This window comes from Heloderma suspectum, chromosome 3 (assembly GCF_057233095.1).
Source record: "Heloderma suspectum isolate Gila_16-S chromosome 3, 16-S_ref, whole genome shotgun sequence".
In the NCBI taxonomy this organism is placed as follows: domain Eukaryota; kingdom Metazoa; phylum Chordata; class Lepidosauria; order Squamata; family Helodermatidae; genus Heloderma; species Heloderma suspectum.
This window is the reverse complement of record NC_139460.1, coordinates 205,466,698-205,492,338: the sequence shown is the minus strand read 5'-3', so window position 1 is coordinate 205,492,338 and position 25,641 is coordinate 205,466,698. Positions and strand designations below refer to the sequence as shown.

General features: G+C 41.4%; 1 protein-coding gene across 2 annotated transcripts in view; it reads right to left on the bottom strand.

Moving 5' to 3' along the window:
* Nucleotides 1–1,311: 1,311 nt before the first annotated feature.
* Nucleotides 1,312–25,641, bottom strand: part of BICC1 (BicC family RNA binding protein 1) — a 144,517-nt gene continuing 120,187 nt past the window's right edge. Inside the window, exons 12-22 of one of the 2 annotated variants that reach the window (XM_084845340.1) lie at nucleotides 23,751–23,947; nucleotides 22,054–22,195; nucleotides 19,451–19,607; nucleotides 17,887–18,046; nucleotides 16,386–16,425; nucleotides 15,408–15,562; nucleotides 12,447–12,600; nucleotides 11,697–11,857; nucleotides 10,466–10,565; nucleotides 9,250–9,362; nucleotides 1,312–2,268 (exon numbers count right to left, since the gene is read on the bottom strand). In XM_084845340.1, the coding sequence (XP_084701466.1) occupies nucleotides 2,251–2,268; nucleotides 9,250–9,362; nucleotides 10,466–10,565; nucleotides 11,697–11,857; nucleotides 12,447–12,600; nucleotides 15,408–15,562; nucleotides 16,386–16,425; nucleotides 17,887–18,046; nucleotides 19,451–19,607; nucleotides 22,054–22,195; nucleotides 23,751–23,947 (1,397 nt within the window). In that variant the 3' untranslated portion in view covers nucleotides 1,312–2,250. Of the gene's footprint in view, nucleotides 2,269–6,611; nucleotides 9,363–10,465; nucleotides 10,566–11,696; nucleotides 11,858–12,446; nucleotides 12,601–15,407; nucleotides 15,563–16,385; nucleotides 16,426–17,886; nucleotides 18,047–19,450; nucleotides 19,608–22,053; nucleotides 22,196–23,750; nucleotides 23,948–25,641 lie in introns of those variants that run through there. The other variant, XM_084845339.1, reaches the window with a different exon arrangement.

Here is a 25,641-nt window from a genome sequence, read left to right as displayed (position 1 = left end):
GGACACCTCTTCAAGTAGAAGACACCTTCAAATGGAGGACTGGCCTCTGCCAGCTCCCCAAAATAGAGGACTGGCCTCTGTAAAGTAGGACACCTGGCCACCTTAGCATGGAGCCAGGGGAAAAAAAGGAAAGCAGAGAAATACAAATGTGACTGCAGAATTTTGGAGGATGAGGGAAGCCGTGGCCAAACAATCCCTTCACCAGGATGGCCCTGCTATAAATCTAGCTGCTGGCCAGGTAAATTAAGAGCTTTCTAATATCCAGTGTACTTTCTAAAGGACGAGACCTACATCTGGTTTTTGAACCAGATGATAGAAGCAGAAGCTTGGTAGAAAACACCACCACCCTTGTGTTCTGACGTTGCTGTGTTCTGAGGCCTGCACACAAATTATATCTTGGGGCTGGCTTGTATTACCCAGTCATGTACCATCTGAAAATGTTGAGACAATTCCAGAGTTTCAGCCAGACACACATATGAGAGTGTGGCGCTCTCCCCCCCCCTGAGGAAAACGGATCCTGGAAAGGCTACCTTGAACTTTTCACCTCTTGATGAAGAGAGAACAAAACAGAAGTGAAAACCACAAATGAGTGAGTCAAAGTTTAGGAGAGGTGCGCAGATAGTTCTGGCAGCCAAAACCCTGACAGCACCGAATGTGTCTTCTGCACTGTGTAAAGTTATTTGCTTTGAGTTGTTCACACACAAGGCATCATCCTCTTGTATTGCTTGCACATTTGGAAATCTTCCACATTCGTCACTTTAAATGAAGACCAGGCAGCACTATGTTTGTGCAAGTATAAAGTCTACAAAGCTATGTGTGGTTCCAAAAGCTGTTCTGGGACTTCAATATTCAAAGGTTAGACAGGATATGATGAAGAAAAGATTAAACAAAAACTGGAAAATCTGCAGCCGATTTCCACAGAGGAGGACCGTGATTCAGCCGTTGCATCCAGGACCCTGGCTTTTATGTATACCAGATGCACAGAAGTTCTCCTCAATTTGCAGTTATTAATGCCCTGTGGTAATATCATGCCATAGGGACTTGAACTTTTCTGTCACATAGGTGACTTAGGAGCTCCCTGCCCTATCATGGAAAGACACAAGGACAAAGGATGAGTGTCCCAAGCTGTGTGGTAAACATTCTGGGAGGAAAGCTTCTACAGTTACTTAAACTTTGAGGTTACAGAGGATTTCCAGGATTTGTTTCTCAGATTTGCAACCTTTCCACCCCCAGCTCTCTCAGGATACAGCTTATGTAGCACATGGGTTTATAACATGGTAGAGGGAAAAAAGAGGCAGTACCAGTAACAACCAATTTTAAATGATTTAATAAACAAACAAAAAACCTCTACCTGAGCAGCCCTAATAGAAGCTAAGGAGAGCTGGGGTGCTAGAACACTCTTTAGAACCAGAGAAACAAATAAACCACACATAAAAAACCCGAGATTCTGAGCTCATACAGAAAATCAACTACCCTGCGATAAATGCTCGTAACCTGGGACTGCTACCACAGCTATTATTGTTTGCTATTCTTCTGTTTTGATGTTTGTATCCTTCCCCTTCTTCAAGAAGCTCAAGGCGGCATACATGGTTCACCCTCTCCCTTATATCCTCACAACCACTTTATGAGGTGGGTTATGTTGAGAGAATAACTGCTCCAAGGTTACACAGTTAACATCATGGCTGAGTGTGGATTTGAACTCGGGTCCCTCTGGTCTTGGTCTAACACTCTAATCACAACATCACACTGGTTCTTGGCATTATCTGTATCAACATACCTATTAGTGAGGATGTTTTAAAATCACATATAAGGTATAGACGTACAGCAGAATGGTCATCCATATCCAGCCTTTGTCTCTCACAGCATTGCTAGACTCTGGAATATTACCTATTTGGTCTGCTGACACTAGATCTGTGAGGCTGTCAGTTTGTAATGTGACAGCACTGATATATTAAGATGAAATTTGGTACACCCATTCTGGGCACAAGGAAAGGTACAAAGTATATCGTAATGCATGATCAGGCTTTTAATTGTGGAATACTGAAATTAACTTTGATATGCACATTCAGACCACAATTGTTTCAAGAAAAAGCAGCTTGACCCAGGCCAGCAGCCATTTTTAAAGGGGAGGGGAAAACGCAATACACAAATGCAATTTCTCCTTTGAACATCAAGACAGTGGAATGAAAGTTGGAGCACACGTTCATGACAACAGGCTTTACTTCCAAGGACGAACTCCAGCTCCTATTTTCAAGGGAGACAGGAAAGCTGGAAGACACAAAGCAGTGTAATAATGCCAATGAAAATGGAGACACTGAAATGAAATGTCAGGACAACATTCTGCACTTCAAAGTCAGGCCTTAGCTCGAACTGTGCACCATTTTTCAAGAAGTGATGTGAAAGAACACAATGTGACATATGACGTTAAGACGAAGGCAGTAAAAAGAGTTTGTGCGCCTGTTTAGGACAATGTACTACATTTCAAGCTGGCACCTCAACTTGACTCCCACACCCATTATCAAGAGGGTCACGAGCAAGTGAGGCTTCTCAAGTGTTGTGCTTTACTAGTATAAAACAGTGCTGTTCGATTGTTTTCTGCCTATTCCCTCTATTAGGTTGCAACAGCCTTCAGCATGCACTGACTCGCGTCCATCGCAATTTATTCATCCTTTGTTTAAGTAGCACGTGGGATTGCTTATGTCTCTGTGAGTGCAGTGCCCCAGTCATGAAAAGGGGCCCTGTTAACACTAACACTGAGAAGCTCCACACCTTCATTGTTAAATTACTTCAGTTCATGAACCCAAAAATATGTGGGGCATCAGCTCAGTTGGACCACGAAGAATTCAAGAAATAGAATTTCAAAAAATTATTGACATTGGATTTATTTCCCAGGACTGTTGTGGACTCACTTTGAAATTTCAGCAATGGAACATTGATACATATGCTCCCTAAAACCTAGCAACTATTTACATGTATGGAACTCCTGATACGCACATGAACTTCCCATTCAGGGTATGTGTATGGAAGATGGTCTGTGGGAAAGATCTTCTTGAAAGTCCTGCCTCTGTGGGAAATATGAATAGATGGAGGGTAGGCCAGGATTCCCCAAGAGCTTCCCCAATGGTTTAAAATGTTCTCCCTCAAAGGAGAAGGTAAATGCCCATCTTCAATGGAATTTCAGAATCCTACTACATAGCATTTTTATAGTATTCACATGATGTGCTAAAGATCCTTCTAATACATGGGATCAGAGGAAGAGACTCTTTCGATCCAACCCATTATCTCAACACTCCTTACAACAGCCCTGCAAGGTATGATAGCATTATCACCCCATATTCCAGATTGGGGACTGAGACAAAAAGCAATGACACAATATTTATTTCAGTTCAGTCACTTCCAACACACTTCTGTCCCTAGCTATAGCTGTCATTCTTAATCTCTTATTCCCAATTTGGTCCTGCTTGTTCTTCTATTCTAATCCTGCATGGCCCATTCTTTGGTACATTTCTTATGAAGTTTGTCTTTTGGTTTTCTTATTCTCTGTAGTACGTTTGGGGCAGCAGTCTCCACTCTTTTATTATAGTTCTTCCTTTGTGGTGATAACTACTGTGATTCTTCTAATAGCTTTTTAGGAAGTACCATTGTATCAGGACAGTTCCTTTTCCTTATGAAATTTGCTTTCCACAGAAAATTATCTGTTAACTGCTTAAATCCACCCTTTTGGTGTGAGTTTCTTTGATCTTGTACTCTCAGCTCCTTCCTTTCCAGAATTTATATGTTGCTGGTGTTCATAGTTCTGTCCATTTCTAAAACTGCTGCAATAGCAGTTTGCAGTCAGTAAAAGTGAACACAGATAGGGTTAACACACAGCTCCTTATGTATGCTGCCTATTCTACTCTACAAGGATTAGTTTTTAATCTTAAATTTTAACAAACCTTTAAGGATTTGTTTTCTGTAAATATTTCAGGCTAGTAGCTCTAATATACAACATTGTCTTCAGTAGAAGGTAAATTTGTTCTACCAAACAGGATCTCGGGGTCACCTTTTTCAACTTATTCAGAGTTCACTCTGAAGAAACTTTATAAGATAACTCTCTAACCCTCATTCAAGAATGAGGATTAATAACATCTTTTTCTGCAATAAGCTCTTGCTCAGCTTTAAAATACATTTGTTCACTTGATGTCTTATTACAGTGGGCTCATTAGGATTCTTAAAACCTAAAGTATTATACAGAAAGATTTCCAAAGCTCCAGCAATTTAGCTTAAATAACCAATAGGTGCACAACACCCTTCTTGCAGAGGAAGAGCTTAATCAGCAAGAGGGGTGAGGGCATCTAAATTCAGGATGTCTTGTGCCCATTTTTCAAGATAGCCCAGAGTATCTAGATTAATTGCTTATGAATAGACTGGGCAAGATCACACAGTATGAGATCCATAGAGCAACTGAAACAGTTCCGATTAAGAACAGCAAGCAGGAAAGACAGAAGTGTTAACTCTCAACTGAGATATTTATGCATTATAGAATTTAATAACTTCACTGGATCTAGTACTCTCATTATAATAATATAATTACTTGAGGTAATATAATCACCTCATGGCCGAATCTGCTTTGCTGTAAGAGTCATTTCCTCTTGGTAAAACCTTACACTGCTATAGGAATGTGTGAAGAAACCAAGTGGTAGGGTCAGTGACGTGGCTGGGAAGGAAGACAAAACCATGGGATCAACCCGGACCATGCAATTCCCATATTAAAACATTACCAAAGTACACCAAGAGGAAACGGTTCCCATGCCACTGTGGTTATGTGTAAACAGGCCTTTAAAAGGGAAGGGCTTTTATTGCATTCGAAAACAAGTTGATATGGCTACTGAACCTGTTGACATCCCATAACAGCGAGGGCAGACTTGGGACGCACTAGAAGAGGATCAATTACAGCTGTAGGAAAGCGTGTGTGCAGGGGGAGACAGCTGCATAAGTGGATATGGTTCCCAATGTGCTTTGAGGAAACAAGGGGGAAAAGTATGATCTCAATAAAAACTGCTTGGGGAAAGCATGTGCTTAGGTGTGCTGCAGCAAAAGTTGTCCTAAGCGTAGCATTTTCCCTTGATAGGAGTTTCCTCGAAATGCATTGGTAACCGTATCTACTTGTGCAGCTGTCTTTTTTGTGTCTGGGAGGAGAGTTAGGCATATATTGTTCCACTGAGAGCCCTGCTCAATGCCAGACTTATTTCTGCATGCCCCCCACCTTTTTGTGCAGGGCATTGGATGTATTGTTTCACCTCATCCAGGTTTGGTTAGTCCATGCAGACAGGACGCTTCAGCTGATATCTGTTCCCTGCAGGTCCACACAGCTGAGGAATGTTTGCAGGAGAAGTGCAAAGGGCAGCATAGTCTGCAAAGCTGCCTTCCTATTTTGATGGTGGAGGTGCCCTGGAGTAAAACCTAACTACCTTCCCCCCACCTCCACCTCCCTGCCCTCTGTTGCTTCCACCATCAGTCCTATGCGCCATAGCAAAACTAACAGCAGAGGAAACTGCCGTGTGCACCTGTCCCTAAAGAAACTATAACGAGGCCATCATTGGCCTTATAGCCTTCTCCCAACAATCAGATGAGAGGTAATGCACACATTCAGAAAGAGCATGCAGTAGAACCCTCTTGGAACTGTACTGTTTCAGAATGCCAGAGATGGACAGGGCTGTGGGCATCAGTCCCCCTCAGTACCAGACCTGACTCCTTCCCCGAACTTCCAGCTTTTATTAGAAAAGCCTCAAGCCCTTTGACTCGTGGAGGAAACCATGCAAGCATTGTTCTAACCCAACCTGGTGCCCTCCAGATGTTTTGCCCTATAACTCCCAGTTTTCCTATCGGCCATGTTGGCTGGGCCTGATAGGAGTTGAAGCCTAAAACATCTAGAGGGCTCCAGGTTGGGGAAGGCTGTTTTACCCAACTGCTCAATAAGAAATAAACTAGCTTCAAATCACTGGGTGCACAGGCACTTTTACTGTAACTTGATTAAAATATATTTAATTTATTAAATAAATTTTTAAAATGTAAATTTATAGTAAGACTATCTGTATGTAGGTTTTTGTTGTGCTGTGGCAATGTAGAATATCCTTAGACCCCTGCCCCAGCACAAATTTTCAGGCTATGTGCCTGGTAGTGAATATATTTGAATGCTTTCCCTTTTCAGAAACTCTACCCACTAAAATGAGTGCAAGCTTGACTAGCTTGAACACCTCTCCCCCGCAATAGGCTAGCTTTCCACAGGCAGGGATTTCTTGAGAAGGGGGACAGTGAGCATTCATCATGTGATCCTTCAACCTATATTTTGAAGTACTACAGTTTCAGAAGGGCTTTATCCCTCCCCATTGCAAAGAAAAGTGGGTGAAATGATTCTTACAAGACATCTCCATTTCAGAAGGATGATCAGCACCCTACAGCCCGGTACTGTTAATATATTCCGTTTAGGCTTGTCTTCTCAAGGCCTAGCCAAACACCATAGTGATGTTATCAGCATCAATTTGCCCTGCCTTCAGGATGATCATTCCAGTTAAAGAGAACATGAATTTGCCTCTGGAATAGGCCTATATAAAAGACAACAGACTATATTTAATAGGCAGTGTAACAAGGGGGTTATATAAATTTATTCTTTCATGTAACATTTGATTAGTTTGGAAAATTCCCATTTTTAAATGTTTAATTCCATCTTTCATTTATTTATTTAAAAATCACTAAAAAGGACCCCTTCCCTCCCAAAATACAATCTGTATCTGCTCTATATTTACAGATAACTGGTCGCTATAAAGGCACAAAATTTAAAACTATCGTTTCAATATTTTTTGTGCATAATACAATACTGACAATACTGAATATTGCATTGCCATATTCCCTTTTGTGGAATCAAAAGGAGTGAGAAAGTTGTTTTTCCAGTGTGGAGTTTGTGTGTTTGTGTATGTGCAGCCCTATCTTTATTCTTATATCTGGGAAATTCTTCACTTCATCATAGACCACAGTAGCTTAATTGCATCTTCCAGGTATAATACTGTCATTAATACATGGCATTTCAGTACAAACTGAACAAAAAATCAATATGCACAGTTCCGTGGGAGAAGAGGTCTAATGGGTGGGAGGCACAATATAAACCTAAAGACTGTGGGAGCTCATCATCTGAGTAACTCTGGCACAGATTACACCAAGTAAGTTTTAAATTTTGGTAAAATAGTTTACATGGGCGAACTGAGGTCCTGATCTGCTAACACTAGTGCTTAATTTTACACACATGAAGAAACTCATACCAAAGGGAGTATTCATGATAAAAAGTTAGTGTTTTTTTTTTTTTTAGTATCAAGGACCTCTATATTGTATGAACAGAAGTACCTGCTATGTTTCAAGACAGGAATATTTGGTTTCCAGAATAATGCATGCCTTAACACACAGAAAAAGTCAACTACAGTTCTATATGCAGTAATCTGGTCCATGCTTTTTTCAAACACTGGAGAAAGATCAGCAGCTATTTCAGTAGCAGTGAGAGGTTGTTTAGCTAATAAAGCCATCACTGGATATGGTTAAAACTAATGCTGATATGTGACAGATTACTATTGCATTGTCTATGCTACCTTTTAAAAATTCCCTGTGTGTTTTTTTCTTCACCATAGAAAAGAATTATCCACAGAAAGTGTCAAAACTATTTCTCACCCCAGTTTTGCATATATAAAAAAAACAACTATGGTAATTGGTTAAGTCTAATGCCTTCGTTAAGAGTGGTTTACATCCACCTTAAAGGGTCTGTACATTGTACATAAATAAGAAATTACAGTACAAGTAATTCACAATATTTGCTATGGGAATGTTTTTTCTCTTTCAATAAATTCATGTTTGGAAACATATTGCATCACAGAGAGGCACTTCATGCTATCCTTCACTTCATAAATTTGTATGTAGCCATTTGCAAAAAGACAGAAATAGTATAACCAGATTTCTTGGCCTTTCACAGTATAAGAACTCAACTGTTAGCTCAATCCATGCACAACATGGACTCTTTCTGGTGATAGTCAATACAGATTTTTGGAAATAGCTCATCTCAAATTGTCCATAGCTGACAATCACTAACTTATATCAACCAAGAAAACAGATGCCATTGCAGCTATTTGACTTATATTTCTCTATTGCTTAATGAAGAGTCATGTAAGAAATATTCTTCTTGAGATAAATGCAACAGTGCTGTCTTGTCAAATGAAATTAATGCTCTGTTTAAACAAAGCAATGGCCCAGAGCTCTGGTATGATGAATTGCCTTCCATTCTCTATCGTAAACTTTTTAGTAGATCAGTTTAATTTCTTATGCACTGTAAGTGTACAGATTCTAAAAATAAGACGTTTGCTATAAATAAAGTGTCCTTTAGTGGCAGTTTTATACTAAAATAGTCCTTTGCTTTTAGACAACCTTTAAAATCAGTTTTAGCATTACAGGCAGCAGCTAAATAGGGTTAACTGATGGCAATAAGGTCCGTTTGGTCTTTCATTGCATCTTTTACAGTGTGCAAGCTTAATTGCAAGTATTTCATAGACTGCCTCCCAAAAGTGAAAAGAAGGTTGAGTCTAACACTAAGAGACCTGATTGTGGAAGACTTCTCTATATCTTGTTAAGGAAGAAAATAATCAAAATTTGATTTGCTAGTACCGTTTATGCCAAGACTTCTTTTATCTAATGTGGGAACACACCTGGCAAATGTTGATTAGTGCCAATACAATATTTTTTTCCACGGAAATTAGAGGAAAACAATAAAATTTCCACAGGACAAGCAATCAGAACACGTAAAGTGCAGAAAGACCTCAATTAATTATTAAGCAGTACCAGAAATATCTTCTTGATAAAACCACATGCTATGTCCCTCTGGCATCCCAGCCCTTCACTCTCCATTTAAAGAAGTAAAAAATTCAGTGCATACAATATAGTTATTATAAGTAATAAAATACTAAACAAAGAACCCTATATTATTATTATTGCAAATTCTGTCCAATCTACATGAGTAAAACATAATCCACTTTTGGTGTTTGGAAAGACAGACAAGTGTTCTCTCTCTTTTTTGGGCACAAGTATTTGTGCAGAAAAGAAGGCTTTGGTCCTTGGTACCTAAACTCCCAAAGTGCAGAGGGTGGTGTGCAGTGATGGCTGTCCACAGGATTGCCATGTCCATTTTGTGCAGTCAACTGTGAGAGCCCCAATTTACTGCTACCAGCGGCCACTCACACTAGCAATGTCTGAATGATACTGACGCGGCAGCCTTCCGCTAGCGCCGCCTTCCAGGAATGAGGCACGTACATTGGAGGGGTCAAAGAGTTTCCTCCGGTTTTTATTCAGTTCTGCATATGGGGAAAAAGGGAATGCTCTCATTAATTTTTTTAAAGAAGTTAAACAGAAAAGGCTTAATTACAGTGTTTAATACACAATCACAGATTCATTTCACACTCACACACAGAGAGATGAAATGCAGAGCGGATTCTTGTACAAGAACAGACAATTAGTGACATTTTGTTGAGGCACTTCTACAAAATCCTTGCCCAACCTGGTGCCCTCCAGCTGTGCTGGACTATAACTCCCAGAATCCCAGCCAGTACTGGCTGGGAATTCTGAGAGTGGTAGTCCAACACAGCTGGAGGGCACCAGGTTGTGGAAGGCTGTTCTATAGCTTAAAATGATTCTTCTGGTTTGCTGTAGTTTTAAATTCAAAGAGGTATCAGATGGTACTTTAAGAGGGATGCCTTTATCATTCTAGATTGCTGGAGCATCTAAAACACCTTCAGGTGAGAGCAATATCATATTTAAGACCTGGCAACTCCATGCACAGTTGTATTGCGCGGTTCTACACTTCTGGAATACCAAAGAAAGGAGAACACACTAAGAGAGTTTCACCAAAGGGTTAATCTGCTCTTAGAGTGTTAGAGATGTAAGCAGGGGTCACACAGGGTGCAGAGCCAATCAGCTCCCCTCCATACATGCAAAGAACGCTGCCTAATAGCAAGGCGGCGCGCCAAAGAAGGTTTTGCTACCAGGGCTTTTTTTTGCACAGAGAAAGTGCGGTTCTTTCATCAGTGTGTTTGTATGTGCCTTTTGCTTTGCCAAGGCTTCACTTTGTGAACTCAGTCATTCATCCACTCTTGGTAACACACACATCCCTGGCCCATAAGCCATCACAGGGAATTGAGAGGTGGTGTAGCATGGTGACTAGATCTGAGAGTCAGGAAGCTCTGGGTTCTAATCCGGCCTCAGCCAGAAACTCATTAGGGCTACAACCCTATGCCCATTTATATGGGAGTAAACACAAATGAATTTATGGGACTGACTTTGAGTAGACATGCACAGAATTGCACTGCAGATGACCTTAGGCAAACATCTACAACATGTACAACCTGTTATTTGGGTCTGGGTTTTTGTGTGTGGCTATTTTACTGGCTATTTTGTTTACCTGAGATTGCAAGCAGCATTTTTCTTCGTGCACCAAAAGTAGTAATTCCAAGTTCTTTCAGATCCTGATCTGTGAGAGTGAGGAATGTCTGAAGATCAATCTAGAAAAAGCGCAAAACATATACCTTACTACCTCAAAATATAGAAATCTCACACAAACATTCAAAATGCATACAACATGGGACTGGTATAGATAACATCACTGAAGGAACTGGATATTTTTAACCTTCCAAACTGCATTTATTATCAGAAGAGAAAACAAAACAAAGAAATGTGCAATGCAAACCTATACACATGTATTCAGAAGTAATCCCACTGAGTTTAATGGGACTTTCTCCCACGTAACCTTGCGCAGGTTTGCAGCCTTTGATATAAGTATCTAAGAAGAATTTACAACAGCAAAGTGTACACAAGTATCCCACTACTTAGAAAAATAGATGTAAAGGGGGGGCCCTTAATGTGTACCTGTAGTAGCCAAGCACTGCTTGTGTGGTATAGTAATCATATGGGCGGAAGAGTTTACATATGCCTCCCATGACTTCTCCCATGTCATGGGAGAAGTCACCGATGTGATGGGAACAGTCCTATGAACAGGATCTTTTAAATGCATGGATTAATGAAAACATACTTAGATTCTCAGAAGGCTGAATTCTGTACCCACCCAGCAGGACAGTCTGTATTTTTTCTGCACTCCTATGGAATTACAGCATACACAGAGGCCTGATTTTGAGTCTAGTCCAGGCTTCCCCAACCTGGTCCTGTCCCCCTAAAATGTTTTGGACTACAGCTCCCATCATCATCACCAGCCAGCACTGCCACAGCTCAAGCTGGCTGCGGATGATGGGAGCTGTATTCCCACACACCTGGAGAAGATGCTGTTAGGGAAGGCTGTTTTAGTCTGTTGAGCTGGAATGCAAGCAGTAGTGCAGCGTGGAAGAGGCAATGGCCTGATTCTCTGCCACAGCCAGGACCTCAGGCCCACCTGTAGCCAAGTATGCTTATGAACAAAGGAAATCTGTTTTGGGAATGTGAAGTTGCTTCTCTCAGCACAGTCCTTTGAAAACATTGAGGCCTGAAGCTGGCTATTCCTACATTCAAGGAATGATTATGTGGTCTTCACAGAATAGTCAATGAAAGTACAGCAGATGGTAGCAATTGAGCAATTTAGTTTGGAAAGTAATCAAAATACTCTAGCAGGAACAACAACAAAAATGCCTTTTCCAGACACTGACCTCTTGTTGCTGGAATATGTCTGTGTATTTGCCCAAACCCAGTTTGCTGAACAGCTCAGGCAGGTCAGATCCCTTAAATAGACTGTTCAAGTTACAGCCATTGCTTCCTGTCAGCGAGGAGATGCAGTCCATGTAATTGCTGCTGCTGAGATAATGTTCGGCTGGAAGTTCAGACAGGAAGTACCTTTGAGTTTCCAATCAGTTTGCATTTCACTTTAAAGAGAGATCCACTGAACTACTTAAATTGCACACAAACCACTACGTTGAGCAGGTTTTAATTTCCCGCATATCAAATGATCAAACCTTAACACTGACACTTTAATTGAAATACTACAGAAAGAATTAAAATACTAGTGATAGTAATAGAGAAACGACTGTTATTATCAGAAACGTAGGGCCGCTGTTGAAAATGTCAGCCCTATGTCAAGCTTCCCACCTTTGTTTTGTGTATTTCAACTTGCTTCATACTTCATGATGTGATGGTGGGATATGGAAACACTCAACAGTACAACATCAGGGCATGAAGCTGAGCTATGGGACTGCCATTTTCAGCAGTAGCCCAAAGTATCTAACATGGAGCTTTTCCCTAGTATTTTAACATTTATGATTAAAGGTTGAAGTAATTAACCAATTTTATTTCCCTAGGCTTGGAACAAAATTTTATTCAAGTCAACAGTACTGCATTAGAAAACCCATGCACAAAATGAAAAAAAAAAAAACCTAACACCCCAAACTGTAGCAAATCATTACTTGATTTTTGTTTCCGTTTAGGGCTGCCAATGGATGAAACAAAGTCGCTGGGAGCTGTGGGACCAATGCCATTATGATCTCTCCAATTATCAGAGTCGCTACCACTTCCTAGGTGTTCCCGGCTGTTGGACCGTGAGAGAGACATGGATGAACCCTAACAGAAAAAAGGAGGAATAGTGTGTAACACGAAAACTGGGAGAGGCCTTCCTTACCCTTTCACCTTAAAGGTGAACTATCCTGCAGCGACCTCTTTCTTTACAGGAGAGCACCCTTTTGTATAGGTTGATAGTCACCCCAAAAAGAGATGTATGCATGTGTGTGGGAAGAGGATGGAGTACCGTTTTTTCCCTGGATAATCCTACTTTGGACTGCAGGAGATGGGCTGCATCAGTCAATATATCCCATGTTCTTTTAAAAGATGCCACAGCCTTTTATAGAACCACATCAAAAGTTGAAGAAGTGCAAAAATGGAAGGTTAACTGTGTGTCCGACCTTTCCTCCCAATGCAAATGGCAGCTTCAGATTAGTGATTTTCATCAGGACCACAGCAGGGAAGGAGAGGATTAAACTTGCTCCCGACCCTGTCACCATGACCCCAATAATGATGTGGACCCCCCAGTGGCTTCTATTTGCATTTTAAAAAATGTTCACCTTAATATCATGCCCACTTTGGTCCTCACTTGTGCAATGAACCTATTACACCCTATTATAAAAGCTGGGGATGCTTGAAGGATATTTTGTGCTAAGCTTTGCTTGGATTATAAAATGTAGGCCAGTGAAGAATAAAATTCAGATTTACATTCTCACCTTTACCGTTTCCCAAAGGAAGCAAAATAAAACTCAGTAAAATATATATTGAGTAAGGATTAAATGCAGGGGTGGGCAACTTGTGGACCTCCAGATATTTTGGCCTACAACTCCCATCAGTCCTAGCCAGCATAGCCAATGGTGAGGTATCATGGGAGTTGTAGGCCAAAACATCTGGAGGGCCATAAGATGCCAATCCCTGATTTAATGGCACATCAGACTTTAGGGGGGGTTGTTTTTGTTTTAATAAGTTAAGGTTTTTTTGCATATATGGCCAACTTAAAAGGCTGTTAGAAATTGCTGATCATCTGCCGTAAGGTTTGCACTCAATTCTGCAAAATGAATGTAGAGTTAACAGTGCCAAAGACTGTCCTCAGTGAGCACTGTTTAATTTATGTAAATTAATTTCCGTAAGAGATGCGTCAAAAACGATGGTTTTAAGGAAAGGCACTCACCAGCCACTTCAAAAGTAAACTTGTAGCAGAAAGTTTTGCAAACCTCTTTTTTTTTAAAGGAAATGAGGCCAGACTGATGTAACAGTGACTTTGTTTGGTCAGTCTTAACCGGGATCTGGAAGTGAATTCTCCCCACCCACACCATATCAAGTTTTTGTCACCACCACCCACTGGCAGCTTGGTGATCACACCTACAAGGCTCTCTCAGCTTACCGGTAAGGCTAATTGTGTTGGAATCAAGGATGTCAAAGTACCGTGACAGGAGTGCTTTCTAATACCAGTGGAAGTTCTGAAAACAACCCAGTGTAAGCAGGAAAAACAAAGGGATCCATAGTTTTTATTTTTCCCACATGTCTCAAGCACAGCAAAAACAATGAGTGCTGGAGACTCTGAAGAAATAGTTTACAGAGCAAAGAACACAGGCTGTGGTTTGTTTTTGGGCTAGAGCCAAGTGACTCAGACGCAGAAAACATTTTTAGTCTCCTAATAAACTCCTAAAAAAGGGAGACAAGAGTAACATGGCTGGAAGATAATGTGAAACACAACCAGACAGCATATCTGTTAAACATATACAGGTGGAATAACATTCACAAAGCTAAACCTTTTTTATCATTTGTTTCCTATCCAAAAGACGTGCAGTTGGTTTATTGAAAGCCTATATCCCATTTACTGCAATATTCTGACGTGGCAGGAGAGAAGAAACTCCTAGGAGTACGCAACTTCTGCCCCGTTTTTAATAATCATAATTGTTTTCTGTAAATCAAAGGATTTGGCATCATCCTATCAGCAGTCTTTGCACCCTGTCACTGTTCCACTACCATAAGAGAAACCATTCTCCTCCCACCCTCTTTTCCAAATGGCAGCAAACCCCAGATTCATTTCAGCTCGGTAAAAATGTGGCAAATACCTACAGCTCTATTATTTCCAAGAGTTGCTCTTTTGTGTTTTTTCAATACTAGGGACAAGAGAGAGATGCTGCAAAAGGAACACAATGTATAAGACCCTGAAATGACAAGCAAGGGAACTACATGAAGATTCCCATTTCCTCATTTCCCTGCCAACCAAGAACACCACTGCCCTGCTGCCAGTGAACCACAGCAAATCACTGTGGCCTAATAACTATACTACAACCCCCTCCCTTTCATGGAGAGGACATTGTAAAACACTTCCATGTGGCAAATGCTCTATGTGTGGGGGAATAACGTTTGCATTGCCTAACTCCATGAAACATATCCGTGCCGGGTTGCCAACAGGGAGAAACACATCCCTTTCCCTCCACTTTATAAATCACAAGGCCTTGAATCTTTTCAGTCTTTTAGTAAATTACTGAATGTATGTGCTTTATGTAGCTGAAAGCTACAAAGGTGGCTACAAACCACCATGCTGAAGGGATTTTTCCTTATTGAGACACTTGGGACAAAAACACAAGAGAACACCAGGATCTTCACTGGGGCATCTGGCACACAAGAGTTATAGCCTTGAAGGATCTTTTGATTGGTCCGACACAGCTATGCTTACTAACTAAGAGTAAATCTGGAGGTGTCATGGAACGTGCTATGCTGCATCTTCTTGATGCTCTAATAGATCTTGGAATTCTTGGCTGCACAAATCACTTCATATGTTCAAGGTTCAGGAGAGTGGCTCCAATTTCTTGCACACGAAAAACACATTGTAAAAGTCACGCTGCAGTTTTACTTACCTCATAAGTTGTCGACATAGATGGTTTGTAAGATACGTGGTTCGCTCTTCTTAATTCCTTAATGGTTTCAGCCGGCATTGATTTGGAGAAGCCAAGCCCACTCCAAGTGTTGGTTGGCGTTCTCACTTCCGTAACAACAGGTTTTTTTAACATAGCTTAATGAAGAGAAAAAGTAACGTATGTTTGTAAGCATTAATTGTGTATGTTTTTGGATAAAAAAGCATCCTTTAGTCAAAACTCCTCATGGAAGAAGATCACAGAAATCCAGAAAACAACTTGCTCTCAATCTTTGGCTCCCTTTGCACACAGAGGGAATTCAGTTGCCTCCAACTCTGCAAGGCCACTTCACACTTATCTTAGGATTCTGTATGGGCAGTGAGACACATATAAGATCATGTGTAATGTGGGGACTGCGATGTATGAATACACCACCCATGTCAGCTGTGATCTCTTATGTAGAGGAGTATCGGATATGAAAAAGTATGAGATGAACCCTGCACTGCCTTCATATTTACAGGACGCTTGGTCAGTGAGTATGTGACCAGCCCTCCCATCCAAACTGCCATGTATCCATCCATGGGATACATGCTAAGCACAATTATACTGGAAGGAAATCTGCATGGTAGCCTAGAAGGCCTGTGCCTTTTGAAAATGTAAAATGCCAGATAAAACAGTAGCAGAACTGGAACTAGTGGTTTATCTATTCCAACCACTTGCCCCAAGGAACGTATCATGGGCCAACAGGTTTCAAGTTTACAGTGCTCTCTCACATAAAATGTAACAGTAGGTTCAGATTTTTTATACACAAAAAAGTTTGGATTGAAAAACATGTTGTCTAAGATACAGTTTCTCCATTTTAACAAACAACACAGCCAAATCTCCGGGCAGCAGGGGATAAAGGGGGGGGGGGGGCAGAAACCCTTTCATTGCTCTGCTAACAAATAGATATATGCTACAAGTCACAGTTGTCCCACATACCTTTGGTTGCTAATAGCTTCTTCTGTTCATAGTCAAATGCCTAAAAATGAAACACACAGAAGGCAGCTTAATCACTGCTCTTGCTAAATGTCATGCCAGTACTTTGCTATCCAAGCCACAAAGATTTTGATCACGGTCCATAAGTTTGTCTAGGAGGAACACGAAGCACTGAACAACAATGTGCCAGCAGTCCAATGAACATTTGATATACTTAACACTTTCATTTAAAACTAGCTAATTCGGGCTGTAAATACCTTTCAGTAAAGGTTTAGGAATATCTGCAACCTAGTTTTCAAACATAATCCCTTTTCTGAAGTGTTTAGTTTTTCAGATAACAGTCTCCACTAGAACAGCAATGCTTACAACTTCCATCTTCTTTGTACTGATGCAATTCAAACACTACTGTATGCTTCTCCAGGAACACTGAATTGAGTCTGCCTACTGAATTGTGCTTTATGGTGTGTCTTGATAACATGTAGGTTAACACTGATTCTAATCTTTTTCTTGATGTACTTCCACTTACTTACCTAATGGGGCTATTTACCTTTAGTTGACTAATGATTAGTTGACTAATGATTAGTAAAGTGGGACAGTACTCTTAACACACTGTAACCTTGTGAGAGAACTCCTAGATATAGATCCTTTGCATTTTATTATGTACACTTGCAGATGCTTGAGAAATTATCAAATTGCTATAGGGAATAGCTCAAGATTTGAGAACCTCAAGCCAGTCACTGAGTTGGATCCAGTCTACTTTAATTATGCTTTAGTTTCATTGATACAAATGGGATAAGTTAGTCATGACCGAGTTAGTCCCATTAATTTCAGTGGGTCTAAAGCATGACTAACTCAGTTTGGATATTACCAGATGTTTCTAAAGCTACCCATTGCTATATAAAAAAAAGCGTATAGCAGGAATGGTTAACATCTATATTCCCGGGGGAGAGGCAATAGTCCAAGGCCCAGCAACAAATGGACCCCTGGCTGGCAGTCAGGCTCGCTAATCAAAATGAGCCACCCAGCACAAAGGACTTCACAATTATGAACCAGACATAAATGGGCTATTACAGACAGAACTCGGGCAGGGATAACTTTAAGGGCAGTGGAGCCTGGTGGCTCTGACGTCAGTGGGACGGCGAATCCGCTCCGGGTTTCATTCAGACCCAGTCAGAACTCTAAAGGAGCTATCCAGGGTGCGAAAGCTTCCACACCTCAGAGAACTCCTTCAGAGTTCTGACTGAAACCCGGAGCAGATTTGCCGCCCCACTGACACGGATGCCACTGGCCTTCACTGACTAAGGGCAGACTTTCCAACGCGTGCGTTTGAAAACAAGATCTCTTTCCCTTGTGAAGAAAATGGGCAAAGGCAAACTTGGGGAGGGCTCCTAGGGCTGGGCTATTTGCTCTGGACAGCAGTTCCCAGGTCATATGCTGCCAGTCAGTCACTCTCTGGCTTTTACGGTTGCTGGAACCTGAACCTTGCTGACCATATGCTCAGTACCTGCATGTTCACGTACGACGACTGTGGGGCAAGACGTGCCCTTTCAGAGTTCTGCTGGGCCGCCCTCTCAGCGGCTCGTTCACTTCCAGGTGCTTTTTTATCGGCCACCGGGTTCTCCGAGGCACTCAGCTCAGAATCCGGCAGCAATCTCTCTGCAGTGCTGCCAAAACAAGAAAGTTTTTGCCAAGGGGTGGGGTTTGTTTTTAAAGCATGCTTGGAGGTTTTATGGTTTTGTTTTTTTTTTTTTTAAGAAAAATACATTATAGGATAATGGACTATTCAAATATAAGACAGGTTTGGAACACGGGTTGTAGGCAGGTGATATAGCAAGCCGTCTGCTGACGTTTGCTTTTGCCTCCACTGCCACCAATGTTTCAGAAAATCCAGATCAAAGTGTGAATACTGTCTGGTTTATTTTAAGGAACATTATTTGGATATGTTGGTTTATCTAGGAATGGAAATGCTAGTTTCTTAAAATAAGTAATGGGTAATGGTAGCCTCAAAAGGGCCTCTCCTGCATGTCTTAATAACCAGGCAGGTTTATAACAACAGGTGGTCCCTTATATAGCCAGGGTCTAAGCCATTTAATACTTTGTTAGAGATTTCTAGTATCAAACTAAAATTTAAACAGTCTAGGTTACCTTCTTTCCATGTGCTACAGATCGTTTAGGTGTATTTTTAAGGAACATTTTTATGCAAAGGGAACTGTGATAAGTTGTCATGAACACCCAAAGCATTGAATAAGTATACATAGGAGTGTGGTTCAAATTAGGATGCAAGCTTCTTTCGGGAGGTGGCACAAGCTGCTCCCTAAATAATCCTAGCATGTATTTGAATTGTGCCAGAGGCCAAAGTGTAAGCCCACCTCTTTCCCAACCTGTACAATACAAGAAGCTGTCCGCTTGTGCAACTTCTATTCGTTGCTGCCCCCCTGCCCCCAAAGCATGCATTTTGATCTCATCCTTTGAGCATGCTGTGGGCAAGACCATTCCAATGCTTTTGATCTGCTTGCTTGCCTGCCCTGGGAAGAGCAACAACTGTGAATGCTGCCAGGTGAACCACCTTGGGTTTCGTTATGAATGGTTCTTATCTGACCATGTTAGATGGGAATATGATGTGGTTACTTCCCGTGTCAGTACCTCCCCCAGTGTCAATGATGGGAAATCAGAATTTTTAAAAAAGGGATAACTGAACTCTTGACTGAGGTATGCTTTGAACATTACAAGTTTCCTAGGCAGAACTAGTTATAAATCAGGAAATTCCCAATTTAAGTCTCACTACTCACTAGGTAGGCTTTTGTAAACATTATTCTCTCAGCCAATCCCTGACAGAATAGGGGTAATATTAGTATTGTTCTACCTTACAGGGTCATTGTAATCATTACAACAAGGTAACAGATGAAATACTATATAATACTTATTTGGGAAGGCCTGTACTTCAGGACATGTGCCTTCAGAGTAATGACCGAACAACCCACCCTACTCCAGAGGGCATGTTAAAACGTTACTGCCTCTCAGTACTTGTGTTATTTTATATACTTCTTATATTTATTAATGCAACATACTGCAAGTGAGAGTTTTTGGTGCCTTGCAATAGTTCTACAGTTTGTCTCTTTGCACAGGACTGTTTGGAGGAACTCATCATTTGCTTGAGATCACTGGCATTTGCTGAATGTGAAGGACTTCTTGGCATGCCCACTTCCACAAAAGCATCATTGCAACCTACAAAAAACAAACAGCAATGAAACAGTGCATATGAAGAATGGGTTTATATCAAGGATGATTTAAGCTGAGCAGAAAGCCTACCACAATAAGGGCTGATTAGATCATCACTGAGATCCTTCTACAATACCAATACCATGAATGGATACTGCGTGTTGAAGCTTAGAAAAACCGATATTAATTCATTAATATTTTAGGGCAGCATGTACTCTGAAATCACACTGTGGAAGTGTGGAACCTGGTATTCCATGCAGAGTTGAGCTTCATTTGGAACAACAACAAAAGTCGCCAGCATTTTATTTATTTATTTATTTCATTTCATTTCTATACCGCCCAATAGCCGAAGCTCTCTGGGCGGTTCACAAAAATTAAAACCAAACAGCACACAATAAAACAATTTAAAATATATAGAACATTAAAACCACAATATAACAATACAACCACAATAAAACCTAGCAGCAGTACAGGAGTTTAAAATACAGATTTAAAACAGCAAAGATAAAAATTTAGAAAGCTAAAATGCTAAAATGCCTGGGAAAATAAAAGGTCTTCGCCTGGCGCTGAAAGGAGTACAATGTAGGCGCCAGGCGAACCTCACTAGGGAGCTCATTCCAGAGCCGGGGTGCCACAACAGAAAAAGCCCTCCTCCTAGTAGCCACCCGCCTCACTTCCTTTGGCAGGGGCTCACGGAGAAGGGCCGCTGCTGATGATCTTAAGGTCCGGGCAGGCACATATGGGAGGAGGCGATCCTTCAGGTAACCTGGCCCCAAGCTGGTGTTAACATTTAAGGGCTTTAAATGTTAACACCAGCACTTTGAATCGGGCCCGGAAATGGACTGGCAGCCAGTGCAGCCGGAAAAGTATTGGCGTAATATGAGCTCGCAGGCCAGTCCCTGTTAACAATCTTGCTGCCCTATTTTGGACCAGCTGAAGTTTCTGGACCGTTTTCAAAGGCAGCCCCACGTATAACGCATTGCAGTAATCCAGATGAGAAGTTATAAGAGCATGGATAACTGTAGCTAGGCTATCTCTGTCCAGATAAGGGCGTAGTTGGTATACCAGCCTAAGCTGATAAAAAGTGCTCCATGCCACTGAGTTCACCTGTGCCTCAAGTGACAGTTCTGGATCCAAGAGCTCCCCCAAACTACGAACCTGATCCTTTAGGGGGAGTGCAACCCCCTCCAGAACAGGTTGACTATCACCTAGCCGGGCAGACGAACCACCCACTAACAGTACCTCCGTCTTGTCTGGATTGAGTTTCAGTTTATTAGCCCTCATCCAGTCCATTACCGTGCCCAGGCACTGGTTCAGAACAGCCACTGCCTCACCTGGTTTTGATGAGAAAGGGAGGTATTGCTGGGTGTCATCCGCATATTGATGGCACCTCAGCCCACACCTCCGGATAACCTCCCTAAGCGGTTTCATGTAGATGTTAAACAGCATGGGGGATAAAATAGAGCCCTGTGGAACCCCATGGCACAATTGCCATGGCACAGAGCAATAATCCCCCAGCACCACCTTCTGGAATCGGCCATCCAAGTAGGAGCGGAACCACTGTAGTGCAGTGCCTCCAACTCCCAACCCAGACAACCTATCCAGAAGGATACCATGGTCGATGGTATCAAAAGCCGCTGAGAGGTCCAGGAGAATCAACAGGGTCGCACTCCCCCTGTCCCTCTCTCCTCTTATTTTGAAGGTAAGCCTGACAATGTATGGGGTATTCCTACTGAAATGAGGTGGGGAACTGAGCAACATCTCCAGAAGTCTGGGGAGAAGTACTCTAGTATCATGCTCGAGTATCTAGTCTCTTCCAGAAATGCTCTAGTATCTGGTATCTCTATATACCTTTTAAAATTTGTAATTTTGGCTTTATAAGTTGGCTTACTAAAAACGTTCAGTTAACCCAACACTGAGCAACAACCACCGTGAGTAACAGAACTATACAATAATAATGCTATTATTATTATTATTATTAATAATAATAATAATAATAATTAACAAACACATGTGAGCTTGCTTTGTGCAAGTTACACAGGGATGCAAGAACTCACCTTTTCTTGGTGCAGAATTTGGCACAAAGACTCGTGTTTGTAGCAATGAACCGTGGGTTGTTGTTATTCTGAACTGAGCTGTTGAGGAACTCATTCATGAGATGAACAGCAATGAACATTTTAAGACTCCTTCACTGAGCAATTTAAACTTGGGCACCTCTTTGGCATTTAGCATAATGTGACTTGGGAGTCCTGTCTAAGCAGGCAACCCCTCCTTAATTTCTCAAAATCTGCTTAGTCTTTTTAGCACACCATTTACTCAGCTGCTGTTTAGAATGATTCATCGCCAATTAAAACATAAGCTTATCCTGAAGCTCTCAGGAGAGGGAACACTGCCCCTCTACAGCGTCTGGATGATGCAACTTTAGAAATCACAATACATATTTTGATTGTACCTTCGCCAGCATTCGACTTGGTGGTCACTTGTTCGGAGGCATTATGGCTGCTCGTCTGCCTGGATGGATCACTGTGGTTTGGAACTAATACATTTTCACCAAGTGCTGCGGCAGATAGTGCAGTATACTTCATAGGTGAGGTCTGGAATAGTTACAAGTACGTTTCATCATCATCAGAAGCTTTAAAACATTTTTAATGAAAAAATCCATTAAGAACCAAAGAAACAGCACTGTCTCACTTTAGCCATTTTAAACTAGCAAAAGTTTAAACTAGCTCATCCATTGCGCTCCGGGTGTGCTGACCCCTGCGATTTCCCCAAATGCGGGAAACTTGACTGCATAATTTGTTATTGTGAATGGTGAGGGGGATGGAAGTAAGGGTCAGCCCATATAGTGCAGAAACCACCATAGGCTACATCCCCTACCCCACCCTGCGGGATGCCTGTGAGTGGACGCCAGACCACCCAGCGTCAGCAATGAGGAGATTTTGCTCTGAAACACAGTATCCTAGCGTGCAGTATTGTACTTCTCTCCAAAGGGCTGAATGGCAACTTTATATATATGGAGATGCCACTAGAGGTGGGGCTTAGATTTGCCCCGAGTTGCCCTTCCCGACAGTGTTGCTGACTGCAGCCTATGACCCCTACGAGCCTAGCAGAAGCCATTGAATGTCTCATACAACGACTGACTCACCACCTTGCATTGCAACATGTTCATGCCAATTTCCTATCCAGTCAAGGATAGATAAACTGAATGGAATCTTTAAGTATGACTTTGATCATATCCCACAGAAGCCATCTACTCTTGTCCTCTTCCAACAATGTGAGCTCAGTTTGTCACTGTGGGACATTTTCCTTCTACCAGATGGCTGAACACAAAATTAGGCAGATAGCAAAAGGAAAGAAAACTTGGACAACAGTATCTAGATATTTTCCTCCACAATTGCAGGCATGTGGTATTTCCTATGATTTGAGATAGAGAGATATGGCAGAAGCCAAGCAGGAAGAAAGTTACAATGGACAGAGGATACCACAGTCATACCCTATGAAGCTTAGAACCCAAAAATTTATAATTAATGTTTTCCTTAACACAAAGGCCCCAGTCAAGAATTCGGTATGGTTAAGTTCCATTGAAATCAATGAAACGTTTAGCTGGGATGAACTTAAGTCCCACTGAAATCCGTGGGATTCAAGTGCCACTAACTCTGGCTGGATTTGGATATAACACAAAACTATGCTTTAACATGATGTGAATGAGCCTCAGGCTTGAATGTTTCCCCCCTCCCCCTCTAGTGCAACTGTGAGGAGACTGGAAGTTTTCACTTCCATTTTTAACTAACTGCAGTTTAGCATTATGTTTGAACACAGCCTGTATCAGAACAAAATACAGTAAATACATCCCATCTTTGTCCAACTCACACGGAAGGAGATATACATGTCAACCTTTTCACTACTATCTCCACCTTTAAACACTGCATCACATTTCACAACCATTAGGGCCTTAATAATCAGGTCAGCAGATTTTATACAGTTCTTACTTTTTAAAAATGAAAGCTTTTATTTTAATGTTAATTAAATGCAATGTTGATATAGACTGACTACACAATCCTAGGTATATTTACTCATAAGAAAACTCAGCTCAGTGATGTACCCTTTAGCAAGCATGCTCAGGTTTATAGCCTAAGTCACTTTGCTTACCTTTACATGACCATTTAAAGAAGTCGGGTTTTTCTTGTTTTCCGCTTGCATGCCGTTAACATGGATATCAACCGGGGTTAAGCCAGGAGGTGGAGATGGTGTGTTCTGACTGTAGCTTGGCACTCCTGATAGAAGTATACTAGTTAAGGCAGCTTGGGCAGTAGATGGCATCATGAGGTGGGGGATAGCAGAGAAACCTGTAAGAAAATTTAAGAACTTCTAGATCAATACAATTCCTTGTTTGCACTGATACACAGAAGTACCTAGAATAATGAGAAGTTCATAATCTGGACAAAACAGCCGGAGGGAGCAATCCTATGGCTGCTAGACAGTAGCTAGTCAGCCATAGGATATGCTGTTCTCCAGGAACCTACCTCAGAGCCCGCGCTCCAAGGTCGGTTCCTGGAGGAATGACCTCCCCACCTTTCCGCGCTGCCTCAGAGGCGGCACGGAACAGCCCTGTCCTCCACACTTGAAAGAGGAGTGTGGCGCAGGCAGAAAGGGGCATGGCAGGGGGCGTTCCGGGGCGGGGAGAGTGCAGCTGTCTGTATGACACATCCTATGTGTCATACAGCAGCCTCCTTCCCTGCTCCATGCTCCTGCAGCTAGACAGCCTCAATCGGCTGTCTAGCAGAAAAAGCAGGGCAGGAGGAGCACGGAGGGAACAATCCCTTCTGTGCTTCTCCTGCCTTGCTTTGGATAGGTGGTCGCCTCCGAGTTCAGTGGCGGCTGCCTATCTAGATAGGATTGCGCCCTAAGTTGATAATCACATTTCAATTAAATAAAACAGCAATTATATAAGATTATGTAAAGGCACAATAACCCAAATATATAAAATTCTGATAAAGCAGGAGATAAGGGGGAATGTAACAAGAAAGCATATGGGAAAGAGATATTGATGAGGAGATAGAGGAAGAAGACTGGAAACAACTTTTAGATGGATATTGCTTGACAGGGAAATCTACCAAAATAAAAGAATGTGGATTAAAGTTGGTTCAGAAGTGGTATTTGATACCAGTGAAGTTAGCAAAAATGAATAAGAATCTATCACCTTTGTGTTGGAGAGGATGTGGAACGAATAGTACTAAAATACATATGTGGTGGGAATGTAGGAAGGTCAGAAAATTTTGGGACAAGGTATTTTAAGAAATAGAAAGAATCACTGATCAAGAGATTTGTAAAACACCAGAATTAGCTTTACTTTATGTTTGTAAAAGAAAATAGAAAGATTAGAGAAAAAATATTAATTGGTTTCTTGTTGACAGCTGCGAGGCAATTAATTGCAAGTAATTGGAAGACAGCCCGGATGATGACAATATCTTTGTGGAAAAAGAAAATTTGGTATATAGCAATAAATGAAAAGTTGACACAGAAGCTAGTGCACAGAGGAATAAAGAAAAGAGACACCTTCAAGAAGGATTGGAAAAAGTATCCAATTTTATGAAATTTTATGAAAAAGAAGAAGTGATTGGAAAGCTTTGATAGAAGCTTACAGAAATCTGTGGGACTCGTGAAAAGAAAAAGACAATAAAGGAATGAAACAAGATGAATTCATATATCACCCTGGAACAGAGACAGAAAATAAAGGAGGGGAGAAGAAGAATCAGGAAAATGTTTGAGCTGGGAGAGGGATTGGGGAGGGACTGGGGAGGGATTTTGAATTAATATGACTGTGGGTTTTTTTGTAATTTCTTTTGAAAAATAAATTAAAAAAATATTTTAAAAAATTATTTAAGATTATGAACATATGGTGAGTCAGACCATTGCTTCACCTAACCCAATACTGCCTTTCTCTGACTGGCAGCATGTCTCCAAGCTCTCACATAGAGATCTTCCACAGCCCTGCTGCTTGAAATGTCCAGGATTGAACCTGGGTCCTTCGGCATACAAA